We start from the raw sequence: 24,972 nt of genomic DNA on the forward strand, positions 1-24,972 counted from the left end.
TCTGTGTGTGTGTGCACGCACGCGTGTGTGTCTGCATGTGTGTGTGCGCATGCATGTGTGTGCATGTGTGCGTGCGTGCGTGCATGTGTGTGTCTGAGCACGGGCACGTGGTCATGTGGAGACCAGAGGACAACCTGGGCTGTTATTCTGCGTCAGGGACTGTCCATCTTGATTTTAATACAAGACCTTTTGTTGGCCCAGGGCTCCATGATCCACCTTTCTCTCGCTCCTGAGTGCATGCAGCCATACTCAATTTTTCCCTTTGGGTTCTGGGGGTCAAACTCAGGTTCCCATGCTTGTGGTATAAACGAACACTTTGCTGGCTGGGCTGTCTTCTAGTCCACTGGTTACTCTGTTTACTCTGAAGACTTCAGAAAGGCTTTGTACAGTTGGCCTTTTATATCACAGATGCAACACCCGCAGGCTGAACCAAGGGTGGGTAACATCTGAAGAACCAATGCAGGCTTTCCCCCTAATCACTGTTTCATAGTGCAGCATTACTTAACCAGCTAGTGATGATTGCAAGTTTACATGAGGATGTATATAGGTTATATTCAAATGCTCATATTAGGGCCTTGAGCATATCTTGGTGTCCTTGGGTCCCTAGAGCCAGTGTCCTGAGGATTCCCAGGGATGTACTTCTAAACTTCACCTCTCTGGCTAAGTCTCCCTCTCCTCCAGAGATGACCACGTAAGAGCCTTACATATGCTTGCCTAATAAATTCAGGAGACCTGCCTGCGTGTATTTTAATGTCCATGCTTCCTGCCTTTGTGTCTTTCCAAGGGTCAGTATAAGAAGGCGATAGCCAGCCTGCACCACTTGGCGGCTCTCCAGGGATCCCTTTCTCAGCCCCCGATCACAGGACAGGGAACCTTAGAACACCAGAGGGCGCTCATCCAGCTGGCTGCCTGTCACTTCGCTCTGGGAGAGTACAGAGTGAGTAACCTGAGGCTCCCTGGCACGCTGGGGTGTCTCTTCCCTGCAGTGGCTTTTCAAGTCGATGCCACTCAGATCTGTTACTTAATTTGCTGCTGAAAATCACAATGATCTTGTTTTACTTGATGTTTCTATAGTGTCTTCAGTATTATTTGTTTATTCTCTTTTTTTGACACAGGATATCATGTATCCCAGACTTTGAACTTGCTGTGTAGTTTACAGATAGGCAATATATACGCTTATTAGTATATACAAATTCAAGGCATTTTTTTTTAACAGTGAAGAATAGATTGTTGTTCCCTCTGTTTCATAGACTTCCTCTGACTGGGGCTATCTCAGCGATGGTCACAGGAGTACAAGTCTGCGTGTACACTTGCTGCCTGCGTCTTTGCTGTACACATGTGCAGTTGCGCTTACTGGTTTCGGTTTAGCACCTCGGGTCTAACCTATGGTCTTGTCTCCTCCAGATGACGTGTGAGAAAGTCCTGGATCTAATGTGCTACATGGTGCTACCCATACAGGATGGAGGGAAGTCACAAGAAGAGCCCTCCAGAGTGAAGCCCAAGTTCAGAAAAGGTACGCTGAAGTCCTCTTTGTCTTATGTCTTAGGACCGGTGGCTGAGATGTGATGCAGTTCCTTGTGAGATTATATTGTTGTGTTCTGTGGAAAGCTGAGGTTTTCCTTGGCTGCAACTCTGTATCTTGTGCACAGCCTGAGTTCCTGTTCATGAGCTTCTCGTCTCTGCAGCTGTCCTGTGTTGCACTAGCACTCGGGAACTCAGCACACTAATCCGCCGGTGCCCCTTTCGTCATCACCGTCCTCCTCTCGTGTGCCCCTCTGCCTGTCACCATCCTCCTCTCGTGTGCCCCTCTGGTTGTCACCGTCCTCCTCTCGTGTGCCCCTCTGACTGTCACCGTCCTCCTCTTGTGTGCCCCTCTGACTGTCACCGTCCTCCTCTCGTGTGCCCCTCTGACTGTCACCGTCCTCCTCTCGTGTGCCCCTCTGACTGTCACCGTCCTCCTCTTGTGTGCCCCTCTGACTGTCACCATCCTCCTCTCGTGTGCCCCTCTGGTTGTCACCGTCCTCCTCTCGTGTGCCCCTCTGCCTATCACCATCCTCCTCTCATGTGCCCCTCTGGTTGTCACCGTCCTCCTCTCATGTGCCCTTCTGGTTGTCACCGTCCTCCTCTTGTGTGCCCCTCTGGTTGTCACTGTCCTCCTCTCGTGTGCCCCTCTGGTTGTCACCATCCTCCTCTTGTGTGCCCCTCTGGTTGTCACTGTCCTCCTCTCGTGTGCCCCTCTGGTTGTCACCATCCTCCTCTCGTGTGCACCTCTGGTTGTCACCATCTTCCTCTGGGGCCATTTTGAGCTTTACCTGTTTCCACATTGCTTGAAAAAAGACACTAATAAATAGCTAATAATCTATATTTCCACCTAAGAAGTTAGAAATAGATGTGCAAGTTAAAGATAAAGAAAGTAGGAAAGAGAAATAATAACAATTCAAGCAGAGTCAGCACAGTAGAGAAAATAAGTAAAGTCGAGGTTACTTCTGTGAAAATATGCATAAAGTTGATAAAATCCTAACAAGCTCAGTGCAGAAGATGATAGCCACAAATTACCAACATCAGGAATGAAAAGGCAGCACTACAGCAAGTCCTGGTTATAATAAAAGGACAATAAGAGGACAAGCTCTGAACAGCTTTATGTCAGGGAAGTTCTTGATAAGCACAACTTATTAAAAAATGACAAAAAATAAAATAGAAAAAATCTATTGTGGCAAAAGAAAATTAAATTTGATATTAAAAAAACTTTGAATAAAGAAAATATCAGGGCCAATGCTTTCACTGCAAATTTTATGAAGAACTTAAGAAGTGACACTAAAAGTCTTTCAGAGAGTAGGACATAATGGTTCTGGATGCATTATTATTTTTTCTTTTTTCTTTCCTTTTTTTTTTTTTGCCAACCTGGCTCTTACATATGAAATCAAACAAGAGCTTTTCTGAAGTGAACACCATAGACTCTCCACAGACTCCCATAATTCTTGGCCACACATTTGCTTATGTAGAAAAGCCTTGTGTATCTCCTGAAAGCTACTGAAATTAATAAGTAAAATTTCTAAAGCATTTCAGTGTGAAAAGCAGTTGTTTGCGCATGTTCATAAGCTCTTAGAAAATGAAAATGTTTGTTTACAGTTTAAATGACCTCAAAAAAAACATCAAGTACTTAGACTGAAGGCATAAGTTAATGAGAGATACACAGATCCTCCGTACCGGATATTGAGAAACGTTTCTGAGAGAAAGAAAAACAGCCTTTGAAGTGATGCCACATGGTTGCTCATCAGAAGACTTGATCCCATTAAAGTCCTATTTCTGCCCCAGATGTACTCGCAGATTCGATGTGATCCCAACCAAAACATCAGCAGGCGGTTTTTGTTTTATTTTGTTTGCAAATAAAAATGAACAAACTGAGTGTAAACCTTGGAATTTTGTATATATGGAAGTGCAGCTCAGAGTAGTGAAAAACATTTTGCAAAAGAAACCATTGTCAGCTGATCTCAAGATGGAGTGTGTAACTGTAATAAGTAAGACAGTGGAGGCAAAACACAGGCATGGGAAAAAACAGGTAGGGCAGAAGATTCTCAGTGAAGGCACCAAGGCAACTGAGTGAGGAGAGACAGGCCTCGCAGCGTGCGGGCTGCAGGCACTCGGAGCACATTTGAAACAGTCTGTCCCTCTGACCATCACCAAGCAGGTATCTCAGGATCAGAAACACATCTGGACAGCTGCCCTGGCTCAGCCCGATTGACTGTGAACCTGTAACAGCTGCGGGGGTGTAGCACTGACGTAGGTGTTGAATAGTGGACCTGAACAGAAAGCTGAGGACCAGGTCATAGTTCAGTTCAGTGGGTGTAAGAGGCAAAGGATCACACACGCACACACGCGCGCGCGCACACACACACACACACACACATACACGCACGCACCTTCAGGCTACCTGAAGATATTTTCGGTTTTAAATTTTACATGTGAGTTTTAGAACAAACTATAAAAGAAAACCTTCATGCCTTCTAGCTAGAGAAGGGACTTGAGTTACAAAGAGCACAGACCAAAATGTGGAGAGACTAAACTGTAAGATGCCACCAGGAGACCAGTCAGAATGAAAAGGTACGTCACAGACCGACAAAAGACTGTGTGGCAACTAAAGCCAATCAAAATTTGGCTCCTAGAAGTTTCAAAAAGATCCTTCAGATCAATAAAAAAAAAAAAAATAGCCAACCAGCCTGTCCAAGGAAAATAAGTAAAGAAAGTATGAGCTAGTAGGTCTACAGAAACAGCTCTGGATGAACATAAACCGTTTGAAAGGTGCCCAGCCTGTCGGTGGCATGAGCAAGTGAGACTGACATAGTGACGCCCTCGCCGTTCTGCAGAAAGCAGACTGCAGAAAGCAGGACTGTTGAGCACTGGTCCTGAGTGAGGGCGAAGGAGCATGCCTTCCCGGGGCTTCAGACGGCGCGGAGATACTTAGCACTCAGCACCGCCAGGACTGCTCACTACCCAGCCCTGTGCCCCATCCCAGCCACTACCCTAGACCTGAGTCTTTGCCTCCTGGGTCGTGAGTTCCAAACCCAAAGGCTCCTTTTTCAGTGGAATGGAATATTCTTGTCCTTCTAGTATAAAGGATAAGTCCTGAAAATAAATCAGTGTTTCATTTTAGGTAGGAATATAATGTGTTAAGGAGGATCCCCACGGATAAAAAAGGCACTTATTTCTTTTGCCTCTCAGAAGAAGAAGATTTAAGCTATAAAGAGCACAGGTCATAAGGAAAAAGATTGAGATCTTGGTTTAAAAGCCATTGCTTAAGTTTTTCCTATAAGAACACATGAAGTCATGTGTAAATGTGTTTGATCAAACATTGTGTTTAATAGTTAAAACTTAGGAATCCCATGAACCAGCTGTGGTGTTTATGACCAGATGACTCCCTTGTATATGTGTATAAATAATAGAATACCGTGTAATCCTGGAAATTCTGCCTCAACACATGTGTTGTTGACAAATCTGAAACACAGAAGGTGGAATACAAAAGTTAGTTTGCAGAAGATACACATGTTATGTCATCATTTGACATAGTAGACTGAAAACATGCCAGACATTTCTGTGTGTTGTTGTAAATACAAACGTTTGTGGCAGTAGCATGCAGACTGCATAGAAGTGACAGTCATCACACTCAGAATTGTGTCTATCCCTGGCACAGGAGAAGAGGATAAAATCAAGACAGTATAAGAAGCTTCAACTGGTTTTGTGATAATTTATATTAAAATCTTTAAAAAATCAAAGCCAGATCAGGCCCTGGAGACATGGCTCAGTGGTTAAGAGCACTTGGTGCTCTTGTCGATGGCCTGTTAGGTTCTCAGAACCTGCATGGCAGCTTATAATCATCGTAGCTCCAGCTCTCAGGGATCCAACACCCTCTGTGACCCCTGCAAGCCCTGCACACATGTGGCACACACATACATACGTGCAGACTAGATAGGCACACTCAGCAGCATGTGAGTGACAAGCACATGGAGCTTATGAGATCCCATCTACATAATACTCTACATATTTGACATATTTTATAATAATTAGTTGATAGAATAGGAAAGAAAATTGAGAAATGAAATCTAGAGACCAGAGACCAAAAATCAGTGTCCTCATCACAAAATATGATTGTCCGCTGTGTCACAAATTCTGAGTATTGTTGACCTTGTGGAGGAAGCATGTGGAACATTTGTGTGTCAAGGCTGTTGTCTTTGATGGTAACATGCACTAACAGTCTGGCCTTGTGTTAGGTTTGGATCTGAAGCTTCTGCCCTGTACCAGTAAGGCTATCATGCCATACTGCCTCCACTTGATGCTGGCGTGCTTTAAGGTGAGCTTAAAATGGGATTAGCAGGAAGCACACTTTCTCTGAAGTATGTCCTGGTGAACTGGCATGAAGTCAGAGCTTGGTCACACTGTTTGGTGCTTCACAAGGCAGCTGGGAAAAGCTTGTAGGATAGGAATTAACAAGTGTTTTCTTTAGTTCAACTGCACTAGACAAAGGTGAAGAGGAAATAGGGCCCATCTTGAGAAGTATATGGGTAATAAATAGTAAGGCAGACAGGCACATTCCCTTACCCACTAGGGCTTGGTATACAGGGGGGAAAACTTGATGTTGTATATGCCAGAATGTATTTACAGAATGTATAAATATTGGGGTCGCTAGTGTGTGAAGAGTTAATTCTTTTAGACATGAGAGTCAGCAGCAGCAAAGGCCCAGTAGCCTCAGAAAGCTCCCAAGACTCGTGTAGTCTCCACAACCCTTGGCTACAGTAGAGCCTTGGGGCGGGGGTGGGGTCCAGCTTTTCAGTAGCTAATGTGCAAAAGGCAAAAGCACTGGTTATCGTTTTACGTAGTACTCCCACACTAAGCTAAGCACGAGGGCTGCTGGGAACCAAAGAATCCCTCTGAAGTGTGAATTTATGCAGCTGTCCATTTCAAGGCAAACCTTGGGCTTTTCTGTAGCTCACACTTGATTGCTTGCTGTCTTTCCTTTTTCCCAGCATCCCTGTCTCAAGCCCTTCAGTGATGGCTTCTTTCCTATTTTTCCACTCAGGATTGTTCTTTAAAAGATATCTCTAAGGTTAAGGAGATGGCTCAGTTGGTAGAGTGCTTGCCCAGCACCCGTGAACTCTGGGTTCAGTTCCTGGTGGTACATGAACTGGGCATTGTGCTACATAACGATAATCCCAGCGCTTGAGAGCTGGGAGAAGGAAGATCTGACCAAGAATGCCCTCAGCCATCTAACTAACGCGGGGCCAGCCTATGGTGTGTGGACTCAGTCTCAAATGCAGGGCCAGCCTATGGTGCGTGGGACTCAGTCTCAAATAAACAGGACAAGAAAAGACAATAACAAAAAATTCCTGTTTATTCTCTTCATGGATTAGTAATATTCAACCTTATTTATCCCTGAATCTCAAACTCAAAAACTCCCAGTTCACCTGTTCATGTCCAGTGTTGGTCTAAAGACCTGACAGCCCACTATGCATGGCCAAAGAGGAGCCCTGGGGCTTCTTTAGAGTCCAGCCTTCTTCTAAGGAAGAGTATGGTGTCCAGCCACAACTGTGTAGTTGTAATGATTTATATAGTAATGATTTATAGCATATACTGAGAGATGCAGCCCTGTTTTATGAGGTGGTACGACCTAGATTTTGTGGATTTATTTTTTTCTGTGTGAAACTTTGTCTTGCAGCTGAGAGCTTTTACGGACAACAGAGATGACATGGCCCTGGGCCATGTGATTGTACTGCTCCAACAGGAGTGGCCACGGGGAGAGAACCTTTTCCTGAAAGCCATCAGTAAGATTTGCCAGCAAGGAAATTTCCAGTATGAGAACTTCTTCAGCTATGTTACAAGTATCCTTCCTCTGGGTCGCTTCTGAATGGTTAGCGCAAGGGCATCCTAGAGTATGCGCCATGCTCAGCACAGATTCTGCCTGTACTATTTGTGGGGAGAGAAGGTAGTGAGGGATAGAAATGACACCGTGGCAGTTGGTTAGTAAAAATCAAATGAAGTTTCAGAGATACAGTTCAAGGAATCAGGAGTGTCGACGACTGTTGCACTTCTAGCTGACTTCCAAAAAGGCAGCCAAGATGCCTACAATTAGAATAGCCTCTGGGTCTAGAGGTAAGCACAGAGCAGTTGGTTTAGCATAGACTGTGGCCTCTGTAGTGTAGACCTTGGGCTTTATCTATGGAAAAAATGTGACCTGGGACAGAGGCTGCCCCTGGGATCGGTTGATAGCACTGGGCCTGCACCATGTCAGCTGCCAAAGTTTACACTACTAAGGCAGAGTTGCTCTGTGAGATGGGCAGCACTCGACTTCACAGCCTTGCACTGAGGGTATACCCCAATTTGGTTGTTCTCATTTCTTTAATATAATTCTTATAGTATACTCTCTCAAGTTGTAGGATGTGTACCATGTATGTTCCTGTGCCCACCCAAGCAGCCATTTAATAATAAAAAAAAAAATACTCTAGTGAATGCTACATAACTTTCCCCCGGAAGAATGCAGCATCTACCATTTGAAATCCTCTGGGCTCCTTTCTTGAAGTACTTAAAAGATCTTGTCTGCTGGGTCTAAAGAAATCATCTTGCATAGCTCGTATTCTGTCAGCCAGACCATCTCTCTCTGCTCCTCCCGTCTCTTTGAATTCTTACTAAGAAACTGCTCTTACAGCCCTGTAGAATCCATTTCATTATCTCTGTGGGAAAACCACGTGCTAACAGCTTGGTGGGTCTGGGGCCCGAGCACATGTACTCCATGCAAGATGTGGAGCCTCGCACTCGCCACTGAGCTGCACTGCTGGCCCCGCCTGGCAGACTGTGTGCAACGAGGGGTTTCTTTCCTAGGGCAGTTCGGTTAATGTGAAACCCAGCATCACGTTGAGGAACTGACTTCTGTTGTTAGTAGGGGTGCTAAGCAGGCTTTTTATCTGGTGAGAACTATTTCGCACCTGGGGGAGCAGGGCAGCGTGTTACCTGTTGGTTGACCTGACTGTGCCCCGCAGACATTGATATGCTGGAGGAATTTGCTTATTTAAGGACCCAGGAAGGAGGGAAGATTCATCTGGAGTTGCTCCCGAATCAAGGAATGCTGATCAAGTAAGCAGATTGTCTTTTGTTCTTCGAAGCCAAGTGCTCATCTTTCATGTGCTTGCATGACTTACTTGTAAATTTCTGTACCTTTCAGAAATTTAATGGAAAGGAATCCAAACCCGGTCTTCGTTTTCGAGGTCCACTTGATCCTGGGTGTCTTTTAAAGGCATGAATTTCCTAGCTACATTTCTGGAAGGAAAAAAAAAGTTGCTTAAATTAGAATATTTTGTTACTTTTGAAACTTTTTACTAGACAGAAATTTCTATATGCCATTTCCTTTCCAAAATGTAGTATTTATTTCTGATTAGACATACAGTGACTTTAACTGAAAGCAGCCATGCTTAGTATTATACTGGATTGAAGGGGAAACTGCAGGTTTTATTTATAAACTATGTCTTAAGCCCTTCTGAACTTTCTCGTTGCTTGTGTATGCAAAGTGAATTAGCTGGTTCTAGTGCCACTAAAACACACCTGCCCCCACCCCAGTGATTGTGGCAGTACTCCATCCCATGTGTACCCCTGAGCCCATAGTCTACTACAGAAAGCCCAGGTTGTCTCAGATGAAAATACCAAGTCAGTGGCCATTCATGATTTTTAAATAGCTCATAATCCCTGCTTCTATCCTCAGTGCTCATTGCAGTTTGGCTAATAGACTCTCTCTGCTGTGCCGTGTGCAGTTTGCATACTTCCTCCTTCGCTTCCTGCATATTCAGTGTGCCTGTAAGTCAGAGTCAGTTACCCAGAGCAGGAGGGATGCATTGCTGAGACTGGAGGAAACCTCCTCCATCCCCCAGTTTTGGCAGAAGCAAGTTTTTTAGTCATTGAAAGCGGAAGTCCTTACTTTGCTCTGTCTTTGTAGATCTTAGGGGTGTTGGAGAAGAGAGGTAAGAAATGTTTGTGTTGGATTTCTGTAACTCAGGAATTTGGCCCATAGTGAGCATTCCTTCCTTATTGTGCCTTAGCAAGAGCAGGGCCTGACAGAATCTGTCCTCAAGGACAGAAAGAAAACTGGGAGATCCTCTTCCCATCTTAAAAATGTCTTAAACCAAGACAGAACTGAGGGGAATGCTTAGGAGGCGAGGAGGCCCTTTGCAGATCAGATTGCCAGTCAGGATGCCCTAGCCTCCTCTCCCTTCTGCATTGACTCCTTTGATTATGAACCAGAATCATGGGGGATATAGCTGCATGGTTCCAAGTGTCCTTAACCATGTGTGAGAATAGGTTGCTTCTGTATATGGAAACCCAGGTAACCTGTTTTCTGTAGTGATTTCTAGGTCCCGTGAAATTGATCATACAAACATGTCTTTAACAAAGCTTTTTAGTTCATAGAAAAAACACATCGTTCAAATTGTCATGCGATAAATGGTTGTAGAGCCAAACTCTCCCTACAGGAGGAGCAATCTGCAGAGAATTGCTGCATGACTTAGCGAGTGTCTGTGGTAATATGAAGGATGAGTGAACCTACAGTCCTCAACAGTTGAGCTCAGGCCTCGCTGTACTGGGCCTTTCTCCTTTGCCTATATTTTCTTGGCTTGAAGAGTGTTAACCTGCAAACAGTCCCTAGGTCTTGGGATATGAACTGAGGACATATCAGTTGTCCAGATAATGTCACTGGAAGACATTGCTTGTCCAAGGAGGCATCCGTCCTGCTTTCCAAGGCTCTGCTACCTTGCTCAGCCTAACCATAGTTTCCTTGAACTTTCTATAGAAGACAAGCCTCCTAAAAGAGCCTTGGTTGATTAGGACAGGGGACTAGGGATTGTTGACTAGTGGTCTGGCCTTGTAGGAATGCTCTCTGTGAGGGTCTCACCATGAATTTGAAATCTGTAATTCAGATAATCTATACCTGAACAACACCGAGAGAATTAAATTGCCTAAGACAGAGCTTTGACTGACCGAGGTGTGTTTAGACTCTTGAATAAAACTATCTATATTCCTTTTCCCTTTGGGTTCAAACAAATTCTCTGAAGCCATTGCAGACCTTGTGGGTGGTCCCTCCAGATGAGTGGCAGAGATGTTGTGAGCAGTGTACCTCTCCTCCCCTTGGGGTAAGGTTGTGAGTCCGTCCTAGTTGTAGCATCTCGGATGCAAGCAGGTACAGTACAAACACCAGGCACCTAGTGCCAGACCAAAAGGAGGCATAACAGTCTTCATTTGTTTTAGCTATGTTCTGATGTGTGTTAAATTAGAGAAATGTTTCTATGCTGATACCCACACTACCATAGCTGCATTAGACTGGATCAGGATGGGAAAAGATGCTCTCTGGGGTGATTACCAGCTAATGTGCTAAATCTTTATTCCAGAATGCTGCAAAACCACATGTCCCAGCCTTGGTTTTCCCCCAGATCTCAAATTCACCCCCTTTCTTTATTGAAAACACTGCGAGCCCACCTGAGTCCTCTCTGAAGGGCCACTCAGTACGGGGCTTCAGTTCTGCCAAAGATGGCTAGGCAGCGTCTCCAGGCTTATTTCTGGGACCAGCGTGGCATGAGAAGAGCGAAGGAGGCTGGATTTTGAGTCAGACCTTCTCAAATGTTGCCTGGCCCCACGACCATCTCATCCCCCTCTTCCTCACTGATGCCTTTTCACTCCAAATCACAAGTGGGCGGAGCTCTGGGACCAGCAGCCAAGATGCCTCTAGACTGGCGCCAGCAGCAGGTGCGGTGGGGCCCTCAGCTTCTCCCAGTCCCCTGAAGACACCACGGCCAGGGGCTCGTGGAGGTTAAAGTTTCTGTACAGTCCGCTTCCAGTCTCGTGTATCTTCTCCGGAGTGTTGTTTTTGCAGTGCAGGGTGAGCTGGTGTGGGTGTTTGAATGCTGCTGTTTGCTGTTTTTTAAAGGCCTTCTAGCCCTCCCATGGGGTTACTGCAGCAGGAATTCTTACCTGTGCTTCAGCCCAGCATACAGACTGCTGACAGGTACCAAGTGGAAAAACACCTGCTCATAGTGTGCTGTTCGTCAACATGTCCTCCCGCCCATGGTTTTCAGCTCTTTGTCCCTCGGTGCTCTTTTTCATGCTTTATTTATTTGTTTTTAATTTGTTCTGCATTCCTTGGCAAACCATCTGGTTGTAAATATTGTAACATTTTTTAATTTTTTCCATGAGTTGCCAGTGTGTTTGTGTTGAATTTAAAAATCATTATGGATCTGGGGCGGGGGAAACAAAGTTTGATAAAACTGTATTAGACAAAGTGAGTATTTGAGGAAGTGCTAAGCTGCGATTCTGTTTTGATAAAATGCAAAGGTTTGGGTCATGAGTATTTAAGGACATTGGCATACATGTACCACTAGTAAACTTTTATTGTGGGCTTCCATGTTAATAATGATCAGGACTTTTTTGCTCTAAATAGACATTCACACAGTGTTTCCCCGCCTTAAAGTAGGCTGCTTTGTTTTAGACCTTACCTTTCTGAATTGGCAATATCTAATAAGATAAAATGATGCTGAATTTTTTTTATTTTTTTATTTTTTTAAGCTAGATTCTCCTGTACTTAAACCATAAGATCTAACTACAGTCATGTGCCACTTAACACCAGGGACACACCTATCATGCGCTGTACTATTGTATGGACGTCATAGTGTGCACTTACTCAAGCCTATCTGCCACAGACCCAGGCTGTAGGTACCAGTGCGTCCATCATTGTGTGCGGAGCATAATGTAATTGACATCATCCAGATGTGCATAAAATCTCTGATGCATGTGTAACTGGGTTGTCCTCCTGTTTCCACACCTCCTTGAAAACAGTCCCACTGGACCATATAACAAGTAGAGTAACATTTAATTGTGTCGTCAGTAGTTTGGGGGGAGAATTTGTACTTTGACATATGGCCTGTAGAGGCATGTAACTTATGCTTGGTCCAGTTTTGGATTTCAGCCCAGGGACTCAGATTAGAAGATTCTCAAGGCAGCATAAACAGTGTGCACCTCTGTGCCCAGCAGGACCCAGACTTTCAGAGACACCCAGCCGAGTTCGCCAGCCAGGCTTAACATGTCCATGCAGAACTGAGTTCCCCCATAGCCCTGGTGTCTTCCTGCAAAGCCCTTTAAAGTGGCTGTGGGCAGTTGCACAGTGTTCTGTTTTCACTAGTCTATCTATACACTGCATCTTTTTGCTACTGCGCTGAGGGATTGGGACTCCTGCTCACTTTCTACATAACCATGTTTTTTAGAAGCAGAAGCATTAACCGTGATGGCCACAGCCTGTTTTCTCACTACCCAAAAACCTTGTGACTTGCAGGAGACTTAGGGGTGAGGAACAGAGGTAGCTTCCGTTTGTCTGAAACTGTCACATTACCAAACTAGCAGCCAAAACTCCTGTTTGTGGTCAAGTCCACTGAGTTTTTCTGGACTTTTCTTTTCCTCTGTCCATTTTGTTGTCCTCACTTTCTGGGATTCTGTTTGTCCTTTCCCGTCCTAACGCACGGCTCTTGGGGCACAGTTAGACACCTCTTGGCTTTTGCTCCCACTAATGCACCCACAGACAGCAAACACCTGGACATCTCTACTCCTTTTAGACCCTTGATTGCATCTTTCTGACCTGTGGCACGGCTCTGTCTCAGGGCCCCAGGGTCCCTGCTTTTTCTACAACAGTCTGGATGGACACAGCACTCAAAGGGGTCTGCCCTGGCCTGGCTCCGTGGGCTAGGCCTGCACGCAGGACCCCAGCAGCTGTGCTGACGCCTGAGCTTTTCTGGACCTCTTAACCATGGAGGGCCTGCCAGAGAGCTCCTTGGTGACTGGGACACGCTGGGTCTTTCGTCCTACTGCTGTCTCTCTGGGGTCTGGGGCCAGGTCTCTCCCGCACAGTGAGGCCAGTGAGGGTGGAAGCTAAAGCCCCCAGGGCACTGCGTTGTGCGAGCTTCAGGAGTTCAGAGCCAAAGCAGGTGGCATTTCATTGGCCATTTGACTGTGGAAAATGACCCAGTCTAGGGCAGGAAAGATGTCTGCATAGCACTGAGCCTGAGAAGAATGGGCAGGTGCGGTTACCTGGTTGCAGCTTTTCTTTTTAAATTTGGTGTAAATGCGTGACTACAGTTAGCTGTGAGGCAGGTGACTCCTACCCAGGTAACACTAGGCCTTGGTGCTGTTTCTAACCGAGGTCTCCTTCTGTTTCCCTGTTGCTGACCTCAGGCACCACACAGTCACTCGAGGCATCACCAAAGGCGTGAAGGAGGACTTCCGCCTGGCCATGGAGCGCCAGGTCTCCCGCTGTGGTGAGAACCTGATGGTGGTACTGCATCGCTTCTGCATTAACGAGAAGATCTTGCTCCTTCAGACTCTGACCTGACAGACCTCTGGGCTGCCGGCAGCTGGCTCGGTTGTGTGACTATGGAAGACGCAGCAGTGGCAAGTGCTGCCAGACCCGGCCTGATGAAGAAGAAAAACCAAGTCCTAGCTGCTTAAAAGTCGATCTCAAAAGTGTGGGAAGTTATTTCTATTTTTAAGACTTCAGGTTTTTTAGTTTGTATAAAACAAGAGTCAGTCCATTTTGTAAATAAAAATCCTACAATTTGAAGGTTAAAAAAAAAACCTTAATTTTAGTTTCAAGTAGGGTACATTTGTCTTTTATTTTCCTAAGCATACAGCAAGAGGGTAAAAATCCAACACAACTGAATGGAGGAATGAATTTTACCATATACTTATATGATGGAATATGCCTACCATGACCACAGCTGTGTTTTCAATGTTGTACTTTGGTAAGTATTACATACCAAGATAACATTCGACCTTTCCTTTTATGCAAAATTGAACTTGAGCCTGTCCTGTCCCTGTTGAGAGTCCTCCATAGGCATGGTGCTCCAGAGTCTGAAAAGCTGGACAGGAAGTACAGGGAACCAGCAGAGGAGCAGGAGAGCCTCTTCCCTGCTGAGGCCTCAGAGTCACTGTGGCCAGTGGGCTCTCCTTGGGCCTTTGGAGCCAGACAGCGCTGCTTGGCTTTAGCTGGCACCCCTGCCCTGCTCTGCTGTATCTGTGTGTGTGAGCACAGATGTTGTTTTGTAGGTGTTTTCAGAAAAAGAAAAGGCATTCTTCTATCTCCCAGGGTCATTCTGGGTAGCCTTTGGGTTTTAACAGAGCCTCCTGAGGTGTAGCCCTTAGGTGTAAGGAAATCAGCTGTCTCCCAATAGTGTTACCCAAAGGTCATTGTGTTTAAATTGGCCCTCTAACTTCATGTTAATTTAGTGTATCATACATTTAACAATGGCTGTTTTTGCAGGCTGTCGGTAAGGGTTCCTTTATTATTATTATTATTTCATTTATTTATTTCCTGTTGAAAAGTCTTTAAGAGTCCCAGCAAGTACCTTTAAAATACAATGCTGGAGTATATGGCAGTAATCTGGGAGAAAAATAAAGTGATCTTATGATTTAAGTGCCATTGCCCACATTCCATTAATAGAAAAGGATAAAAACGGGCCACAGTCGCATAGTAGTTTAAAGGTTTAAAAGTTACATTCCTAATGGGATGCCAATTTAAGATCTGGGCGACTTTACAGGGTCTTTCCTTTTGTCAAGGGGCAACCTTATGGGAAGTTACCCTGAGGTAACTGACTGATGAACAATATGCCGGTGGTTTAGCCAGAACTCCAGCTGCCCAGAGCCCTGCTTGCCATGGGAGGCATTCCCACACCACAGGAGCCCAAGTTAACTTTCCAGGGTGCAATCCCTAGCTGCCTACTGTTGAGGCTCTGTTGTCTGCCCGCGGTTCTGCCACTGTGCCCTCTGGGACGCTGCTTAGCCCAGTGTGGGTGGAAATTTTTGTTACTGTTTTCTTGTCAAATTTGGAACTCAGGGTAATACTAAACACTATCTCAGTGCTTTCAAGCAAAAGTAAAGGGAATTCGGTGTATCTGGGTGACCTTTTCCACAACCTGGCCCTGCCTCTCATCGAGTTCAAGCCCTCAAGTGGCTTTTCACCTGCCATACTTTTCTGTGACTCAGGATTCTGTTGGAGCAGCTCTTCTCTGGATAAGGGTTGCCCTGGAACTGACATCAGTTCACCACAAACCAAGTGAAAATTCACTTTGATAAGCCAAACTGTAGAAGCAGAGGTTAGCTTTTGAATGTCTTGGCCTCACTGGTCAGTTATTAACTTATAGTAAAATAATTCTAACATTTGCTAGCTCTATTTCAGGCCATATGCCATGGATGTCACATATATTTTCTCATGTCAACACTGTGAGGCGGATTTTATGAGTGGATGAAGGATCTAGGCTAAGGTTCTCTCTCTGCACTGAGGTCATGCACTGCATTTCTGCTTCTGGTGTTGGACTGAGACGCAGCCATTCTGATGGATTCTCTGGGAGCTCCCCATGTGGGTGACTGTAAAGACTGTGGGTGTTGTTTCCTGCCTGAAAAAGCTTGACAAGTGGGGGACACACACACACACACACACACACACACACACACACACACACACACACACACGATCCCCATAGACTAGAAGCCTGAGTCAATGAGACTAAACAGACATTTAGAGATGGAACACGAAGGGAGGGGCTGTTGGTGAGGCCTTCCAGAGACGTACAAGACCTGGAAGTACAAAGTCGATTTTATTAGACTGATGAGCATAGAATCCTGTTGTATGCCCCTAGGAAGAAGGCATTCAGGCAGATGGAAATATAACAACAAACCCACAAGGGCTGGGCATATAACTTGGTAGAACCTTGCTTAGTGTGTTCTAAAGCCTTGGCTTTGATTCATTCCTGGCACTGGGGGAAAGGTGATTGTAATTGATGTAAATTATAGTACATGTGCAAAGATGGTATAACAAAGCCTTTTAGTTGTCCAGTAAATGCATGCAAATTAACTACTTATGAACAAGACAGGCTCCATCCCCACAGTCACTGAGTTAATAGCTCATGATCAGTGCATTGCTGTGGAGTCACGGTTAATCTTGGCCCCTCCCAGACCCCTCAATTCTGTCTGATTTAAACTCAGGCAGCAGAGTTCATCACCAGTCAAAGGAAACCAGTAACTAACTCACACATCTTCATGAAAGCTGTTTCATTTCTGCCTCTCCCAAAATGACTGACCATTTGTTCCTAATGGTGAAATTTCAAGTACCATAGTAGGGAATTTTCTAAACAGATTAGCACCTCCATGTGTCAACTACAGCCACACCACAGAGATGGGATCCAGCAGAATTGTCCTCAACCCACTTTTAATCTCCCCCCTCCCTTTTTTTAATCCCATCCTTGGGAGGGCTTCTCCCCGCGCCCCCCCCCTCCCCGCATCAGCACAGATTGCTCAGGTAGTTTCTTTTATCGCTTCTGCACACGCTGCTCTGGCTCTGGGTGTTTGTGTCCTAGGGTGTTATAACAAAGGATGATGAACCGGGTGTCAAGAGAGAAGGCTGTTACCTCACAGTTGTAGAGGTACACATCCAATCTCGGGGTTGCCGCAGCCTTGCTCCCTTATTCCTTCCGTTGAAGCCTTTGCCAAGCACCTGGTGGCCAGAGCTCACTGAGCTCCAACCTTCCCTGGCCTCCTGCTGTTGTCCCTCCCAGGAGGACACCACTCAACGCTCCATTATGTTCTCAACACATATTTTGAAGAGAAACAGTTGAGTAACACCATTTCTTTCCATGATCTTCAGGACTAGTATGTTTTTCATTACTTTGACAAAATCCCTGATAAATGAAACTTAAGGGAGGCAAATTTATTTTTACTTAAAATTGGGTGGGGCCAGGTGGGGAGGTACAGTCTATGGAGACAGGGAAGGCATGCAGGAGGAATGGAGAGCAGTAAACAGGAAGTGGGGCCTGGCTTTAAAACTCCACTTCCTCTGTGGGACTCCAAGTCTGAAGGCTTTACAACCTTCGATAGCGCTGGTCCCCAGCCTGTGGGGACCAGTGTTTAAACAACTTGAGCTTGTGGGGGAAATTTCACATTCAAACCACAACAGAATAATAAGCTCCCCTCCGCCTCACAAAGACGTTTAAAATTTTTAGCACCATCTGTGTTCTATAATTCTTCACATAAGACAGGCTACACAAAGCAGGGGCAAGAGCTTGCATTTAAGGAATTTATGCATTGAATATTTCTCTTGAATATACAACTTGAGGTGGCCTATCCTTCACTTTAGACAAACATATATGAACTCGCCAGAGTAGGAGGATGTAAATTTAGACTGCCATGTTAATCATTTTCCCTCAAGGGCACCTCCAGGAAGTGAAGACAAAGGCAATGAAAAATTTCCTGTGTGTGATTAAAAGTCAAACCGTGATGTAGGGAGAGACTTCTTAGAAATTAATTGCTACCTTTGTTGTAACATTTTTGGAATCTAAAAGCTCTTTCAATGAAATAAGAGAAGGAATGATGGTTTTAGTTGACTTTTATTTCCCTTATTAGTTGAAGCTTATACTTAAAGAGCTTTGGTTCATCTTTGTTAGCAACTAAGGAGGCAAAATTCTAATGGTTGAGTACAATTGTTAAAAAATACTGGCTGGCAATTTATTGGGTACATAGTGATCAGTGGAAGAAATGAACACTGAAAAAATTAAGAAAAATGCATTTATTTCCTTGGGGTGGGGGTTGTTGGGAGTGGGCCAGTGATTAAGAAATGTGTTCAGTTTCTAAGTAACAATAAACACCTCTGTGTAGTCTGTGCCCCCCATGGACGAGGGGCCTGTAGTTGTTTGTGGTGCTGGGATGTGGCGGTGGGACAGGACCCAGCAGAGACATTCCAGGTCATATCCACTGTCTGCTCGTCTGAGCATACCCTGACTCTCAGTAAGACTCCTTTATATCTCCAGGACCTGCCAGACTTGACTTATACAGTAAGAGGGGTGAGGCACACAAGTGGAAGCTATATTGATGTCCACTGATGTCACCACCATGTTCCTTCCCAAAGGGGAAGGATGTCTTTAGCACGCATTACCTCAAACACTGCAGTGCAGTAACTGACAGAACTACCTTGAGACCCTCCCAGCACTCAAGCAGGGACAGCACTGGTCAGGAGTCTCATTCAAAGTCCCAGTTCCTTATCACTCATCAGAAAACCAAAGGAAGCGTGACATTTGGGGTCAGAGATGATGTGAGGGTCCTGAGAACAAAGCCATGCTATTACTTACTGGTAAGTAAATAGAGCTATTACATTATAATATAAAGCATTTATCATGCTATCTGATATAAGCATTAAATGAATATTTTAGAAGTTGTAGACATAGTCTACTAATAGTTGCCCCCCCAAAAAAGGCGTCACGTCACAACTGACTGTATAAGTGGTCAGAATTTATTTCGTTATTGTTGATATTTTTATTTAGTATGTATATTTTGAGACATAAAATTAACTTTTTTAAATTATCAGATTACGTGTGGTGGTGCATGCCCTTAATCCTAGTACACCCAGGAGACACAAACTGTAAATTCAAGACCAGTCTGGTTTGCATAACAAATGCTAGGTGAGGCAGGATTACACAGTGAAATCCTCAAAACAAGAAGTTTTAAATTGTATTTATTCATGTGTGTGGATGTACACAGGCTAGTGCTTGTGTCATGTGTGGATGTACACATGCTAGTGCATGTGTGGAGGTCAGAAAACAACTTGGTGGAGTTGGTTCTGTCCTTCCACTGTGTGGGTCCTGGGGATTGAACTCAAGCTGGCAAACTTGGTGGCGGGCACTTTCACCTGCTGAGCCTCTTCATTGGCCCAAGATAAATTTCTAACTGGCCCTTTGAAAACTTTAACCTCTTTCTAGTTGAATGAGTAATTGGTTCCTAGTTCTTGAACTATGAAACTATTCTTACTTTCTAAGAACTCTATGTGTATAATTGAAACCAAAAGCAAAACTGCAGAGACTGTGGCACATCTAAGAGAGCAGGCTCAGAAAAGAAACCACCTTGCACCCCTGAGGCCACCAATGAAACCTCAGAGCACGCTAATGAAACTGAAGAAAACCAGGGACTCTTCTTGGAGAAGCCTACTCAGTGCTCCTCTCTCTAGCTCTCATGCTTAAGCCTATATTAAAATTAGTTAAGTCCTAACTCTGCTATAGTTTTCTAAAAAGGTAAGGAGATTAGATATAAGCAAAAAGAAAAAGGAACAATGAATCGGAGGGTTCGTGTTTCTTCCTCCTGCCCATAATTGAAGAACCCGTCTATCAGGCTCACCTAAGGAGTCCACCCTCCATGACGTCTGTAATCCTAGGAGACATACAGACCTTACTTATATATAAATGTAACCTTCTAAGGCGTGCTAGCCTGCCTGTATGAGCATTTAAAGCAGTATTCGCAGCTCACACAGTCAGTTTCTTCTGCAGGACATAAAGATGACATCATTACAAATGTGGTGAGGGTTTCTACGAAAGCAAAGAGCTGTTCGTATCATGCTACAAGTAAGTGCCTTGGCGTGCCAACTTATTTCCACTGTTTTGATAGCCTCAGAGAATTACAAGTTTCCTGAAACACTATCTTTTCTTTCTCATAATATCCCTTATTCAAGAAAAAAAAAAAAAGAATCATATGGAAAACCTAAATCCTTGATGTTGCCATTTCTACCTCTGATTTTCTTAAACTTAAGAATTTCCAACACATGAGTTTTTAAAGTAAACTTGCAATACTAAAAGCTGTGTACACCATGAGTCCGTGACACAATGGATTTTCAAATTTAACCCAAATTAAACCCAATTCAGTGTTGACGTCACAAAGGGAACTACTGGCTCCTCTGAGGCCTCTGCCCCACCCACTACCTCATTCTTAAGCCAGCCACAGGGCTCGCTGTAAACACCCAGATTGGTTCCAACTTCCTGAATTTCTGATCAATCTAAGTTTGGCCTATAATATCATTTATATTATATATTTGAAAATATTTCTTATATGAATGGTGTGGTGATAAATCTTTGGGGCTTCCAGGGCCTGTGCTGCTTTTCCTCGGTTGTGCCATTACAGTACAAAGGTGCCAGAGACAAGAGCTAAACTCCCGTGTAAATTATCCTGCTTTGGTCATCATCAAACCCCTACCCAGATCTAGCCAAGGGACAGAACATTCTCCACAGTTAAGTGGAGACTGGGGACTGACTTTCACAGGATCTCTGGTGCCCCATATTTGGCCATGTCCCTTTGTTGGGGAGGTCCAATGGTACTCGGAGGAAGGATAGCAGACTACCAAGAAGAGACTTGATACCCTAGCACCATATTCAGGGGGAGGAGATCCCCCTCAGTCACAGTCATAGGGAAGGGGGATTGGGGTGAAAGTGGGAGGGAGGGAGGAATGGGAGGATGCATGGGATGGGATAGAAAATGAGATGTAATATGAATTATTTTATTTTTCAATAAAAATGTGTTAAAAAAAAACTGTGAAAAAATTATCCTGCTTTGTTTATCTACAAAGTCTGTTTGCATCTCAAGATTCACAGCTCTCTAGACTCGAGGTATCCTCATTTCCCACAAGGTACAGTACAGTTAATTTTGAACAAAAAGAAGCCCTTCTCCTTTAGGCATTTGGTCTATTGTACTTTAAAACTCTATTTCTGTTCCTCATTTTGTGAGGGCTATTGAGCTTTACAACAGAAATAATTCCCCAGGCACTATTCTGGGAAGCCTATTTTTCAGTACTAGTTAAAAATAGCAAGGCAGATTTTATTTAACTCTGTTGCAGTGTGAAGGAGATGGAATTCGAGTGGAGATTCTTAGCCACTGGGCAGCTGAGGAAGCTATGGAACTTCGAGGAAGTTGGGCCAGGTGTGAGGGCTTGAGGTACCTGGCCAAAGGAAGCCAATTACATGTTAAGTGTGGTGAGGAGGAGGTTAGCTAGAAGGGAGGGGTAAATAGTAGAAAACTGGTTTCTCGAAATTCTTTTTAGAAACTGGATTCAGCACACTAAGGCAGAGGCCTAGTGGACACAACAGGGCCCAAGGGACACTGACGAATGTGTGGCCAAGAAATTAACACAGCTGGTTCTTGCCAGTGAATGTGATTGTTGGGTAACACATTGTTTTTGACCTGTTATGTCACTGTGACAAAATGTCTGACAAGCCACTTAAAGGAATAAAGATTTATTGTGGCTCATGACTACCGAGCATCCAGTGTGTCAAGGAAGGCATGGAGGAGAGGCTCCCGCCACTCATGCCATACCAGGAAGCAGGGAGTGAGGGAGCAAGCAGCCAGGGTAATACTCCCCTGAGGGCTTTATCAGAAAGTAGGTGGCTGCAACTGTGTGATTGACTCTGGGGTCTCAAGTCTGTCCCATTAGTATATGGGGCCATATTAGTGCTAGTACTTAGTACCGTAGTGTTTTGGCTGCTGTGGCTCTGTGATTAAAGTCTGAGATCCCTCTTTCTGTAAGAATTGCTTTGGGCATTCAGAACTTCTGTACTTCCTATGGATTTTAGGATTTTTTTTTTTCTCAATCTGAGAAGACTGTCACTGGAATTCTAATGGAGATTACACCGCTTGCTTTCAGTCCGTTGCTTTTGATGGACAAGCATTCCAAGCCTCTTTTATAATCCTGTTCTAGGAGGGACAGCTGCCTGCCACATGTCAGAGAGTGATGAGTTTGTCTCTGGGGACATTGAGTGGCCAAGAGAAAAGACAAGGTCATTGGTACCTAGGAGTTCTTTAGTTAAAAAAAAAAAAAAAAAAAAAAAAAAAGCCTGTGAGTCAAAAGCAGACATATGTGAAAACAGCCAGAAAATAAGAAAACAGCCAGAATGGGCTAGAAGTAACTCACCTGCAGAAAGAAGCAAGGAGCTGCGGGGGGAGAGAAAGGCGTTAAACTAGTGTCACCATATGCCGTTGGTTATTCTCAGTTTTTAAACATGCTCTTGTTTTATTTTTAGTTAAAAATTACTATCTAAATACTGTACTTGCCCTTGAAGTAAAAATTCAAGACATTGCCAGCAGGTGTCACTATCCTCTACTCAGAGCAGGAACAGGCTGGCTTTTAGCCACTCCCTGTTGGTCCTTCTATTGTGGCTTGATCTTTAGTGAGAAAATTCTTTGTTTCTGCAGAGTATACGGAACCACAAATTAACGTGGTCACAAATACTGACCACACTAAACTGAAATCATCAAATTCTCTGACATGGTCCATTTTTCCTTGGGTGTTTGTTTTGTAAAGCAGAGGTGAATTTGTTAACTTCTCTTTCCCAGAAATCCCTGCCTGTAGGGCAGACCAGCACATGTCCATAGAAGCGGCTCACTTATTTACTGACTTCTGAGAGTTTGTTTAAAAGTACAGCAGTTTGAAACCACAGCGGTACTGGTGATCAGATTTGGATAGACACTGATTTAAGGAGAAAGGGACCTAGTGAGTTTGTCTCTGATCCCATTGACACGCATGATGGGACCCCCTAATCTGTTCCGTTTCTTTGCATGCGTGCGTGCGTGTGTGCGTGCGTGTGTGTGTGTGTGTGTGTGTGTGTGTGTGTACATGGTTTTTGTGTTTATGTGCACATGCATGTGAAAACCAGAGGTTAATATCAGGTGTCTTCCTCAATCCAACACCATCCTATTTTTATTTTGAGACAAAGTCTCTCACTGAAGCTAGAACTTGCTGCTTTGCCTGTACTGGCTGGCCAGCACAAGCCCCAGGGATCCTCCTGCCTCTGCCTTCTGTGCACCGGGGATGCAGGCACACTCAGCTTTACATGGGTTACCAGGGATCAAACTCGGGTACCAGGAACCATCTCCTCAGCCCCTTTTTCTTTGAGTCTGGATCTTGCAGCAACACTAGGAATGAGTTTCTGCACAGTGGCTCCTAAACGCTATTCACCCACAATGACCTTATCAATTCCTGTCCTGTTTGGCCCCTGAAATCTTCAAGTCTCCCCCTGCCCCCGTCCCCCCTCTCTCTACCCCTGCCCACACTTATTCCTCCAGTCTTAGCATCTCTGTGCCTCACTAAGCCTTCACCACATCCTCCCACCCACCCCTGACAGCTTTCCCATTACCTCCCCTGCACCCACTTACATCAGTTTCTTTGTCGCACCCACTCCTGACTTCAATTAGCAAACTGCTTTTTCCAGATGGTATAGTTCTGCAGGAGCTCCTCTGCTGACTTTTTCTCCCAGTCCATTCCTTTCTCTATGTGTGGGTAACTGTGTGCCTTGGTCTTGTTCTATGGATGAGGAACTGGGTGAGGATTCTTGTCCCGTCCAGCAGAACCAGTAATTACGAGGTCGCGAGGGGAGCCATACCTGAAAGGATGGGACGGGAAAGAAAGAGGCAAGACCAAGTAGAGTTCCTATCAAGGTCTGTTTATTGAATCAAAAGCAAAAGCTTATATGGGGTGGAGGCAGGAACAAAGCAGTAGGAGGAGCCCAAGAACGTCTCCAGATAATACTATCCGGTCAGGGGAACAGTTTCTATCTTATCTTAGCTAACTATCTCTCGGGAAGTCCTGAGCTAACCTGCTAAACAACATCTGCAGAAGCTGAAAGGAGGAAGTCAGCTAACCTGTTAAACCTCTGCAGGAGCTGAGAGGAGGAAGTCAGCTAACCTGTTAAACATCTGCAGGAGCTGAAAGGAGGAAGTTAGCTTTGGAACGGGCATCAGTATTTTTTCATAGCCAGTAGACTCTTTTAACCTTGAATGACCCCGGGCTGGCTCCGAACAGATTCTTATGTGCCTCCACACCAGAGGACACGTTCTCTTTATCATCATGTGGCACTTTCTGGGGATTTAGTGGCAGCATCTCATCCCCTACAGAAAGAATACACAATAGGACACTGAAAACAGGAGAGATCTAGACGAATGAGTGTTCCGTTACTACAGTGTGCACACCAGACATTTGATGGGCATAGAAACCAGAAGAAACTGAAGCTGGCTTTGATTTTCTGATTTTAACCAATTTGGCACTACTGAATGGCAGAGGTCTGTCTTGCTTTTGTTTTAAGTAAGACGTGGAAGTGACGAGTCCTGGCTGAAAAGGCCCCACTGGGATTTGAAGGTGAAAGAGTAGACACTCCTGAGATCAAGGGTCTCCCCGCTGTGCCCACAGCACAGTGCTTCACCTCAAGCTCAACTTCTCTCTCTATAAAAGAGACACCATGCTATCCATGCTGTGCACCCTCGTGCTGCACAGGCCTCCTTGTCTGCTGTCAGGTTTCCAATTTTATCAAACTGCTCTTACAGTTCTGTTAGGAAGGTTCACAATGGAAAGCGGAAGGAAAGCGGCATTGATAAGGCATTTGCTCAGTGGCTGACAGGTTATGAGAGGTAAGTTTAAGAGCATCATTTGTACCAATGGAATGGATTTCAGGGGTCCATACATGATAGAAAAGATTAGAACTTCTTTGACCTTTACCCTGAGATGGACTGGATTCTGCATCCCAAGGGGATTGGTCCATAGGATTATTTGGAATTATGTTCCTTCTCCTGTCATGATTGGTGGTGTGAGTAAGTCATTCCCCAGCAAAGGTG

General features: G+C 44.7%; 1 protein-coding gene across 3 annotated transcripts in view; it reads left to right on the plus strand.

Moving 5' to 3' along the window:
* Ints10 (integrator complex subunit 10) overlaps positions 1-13,933 on the plus strand; it is a 28,695-nt gene extending 14,762 nt beyond the window's left edge. The window contains exons 12-19 of one of the 3 annotated variants that reach the window (XM_051169614.1): positions 785-937; positions 1,405-1,513; positions 5,766-5,845; positions 7,208-7,370; positions 8,526-8,619; positions 10,584-10,661; positions 11,453-11,530; positions 13,744-13,933. In XM_051169614.1, the coding sequence (XP_051025571.1) occupies positions 785-937; positions 1,405-1,513; positions 5,766-5,845; positions 7,208-7,370; positions 8,526-8,619; positions 10,584-10,661; positions 11,453-11,530; positions 13,744-13,900 (912 nt within the window). In that variant the 3' untranslated portion in view covers positions 13,901-13,933. The remainder of the gene's footprint in view (positions 1-784; positions 938-1,404; positions 1,514-5,765; positions 5,846-7,207; positions 7,371-8,525; positions 8,620-10,583; positions 10,662-11,452; positions 11,531-13,743) is intronic. The other 2 variants (XM_051169613.1, XM_051169615.1) reach the window with 2 other exon arrangements.
* Positions 13,934-24,972: the final 11,039 nt, after the last annotated feature.

The sequence above is a fragment of the Acomys russatus genome, chromosome 27 (assembly GCF_903995435.1).
Source record: "Acomys russatus chromosome 27, mAcoRus1.1, whole genome shotgun sequence".
Taxonomy (NCBI): Eukaryota; Metazoa; Chordata; class Mammalia; order Rodentia; family Muridae; genus Acomys; species Acomys russatus.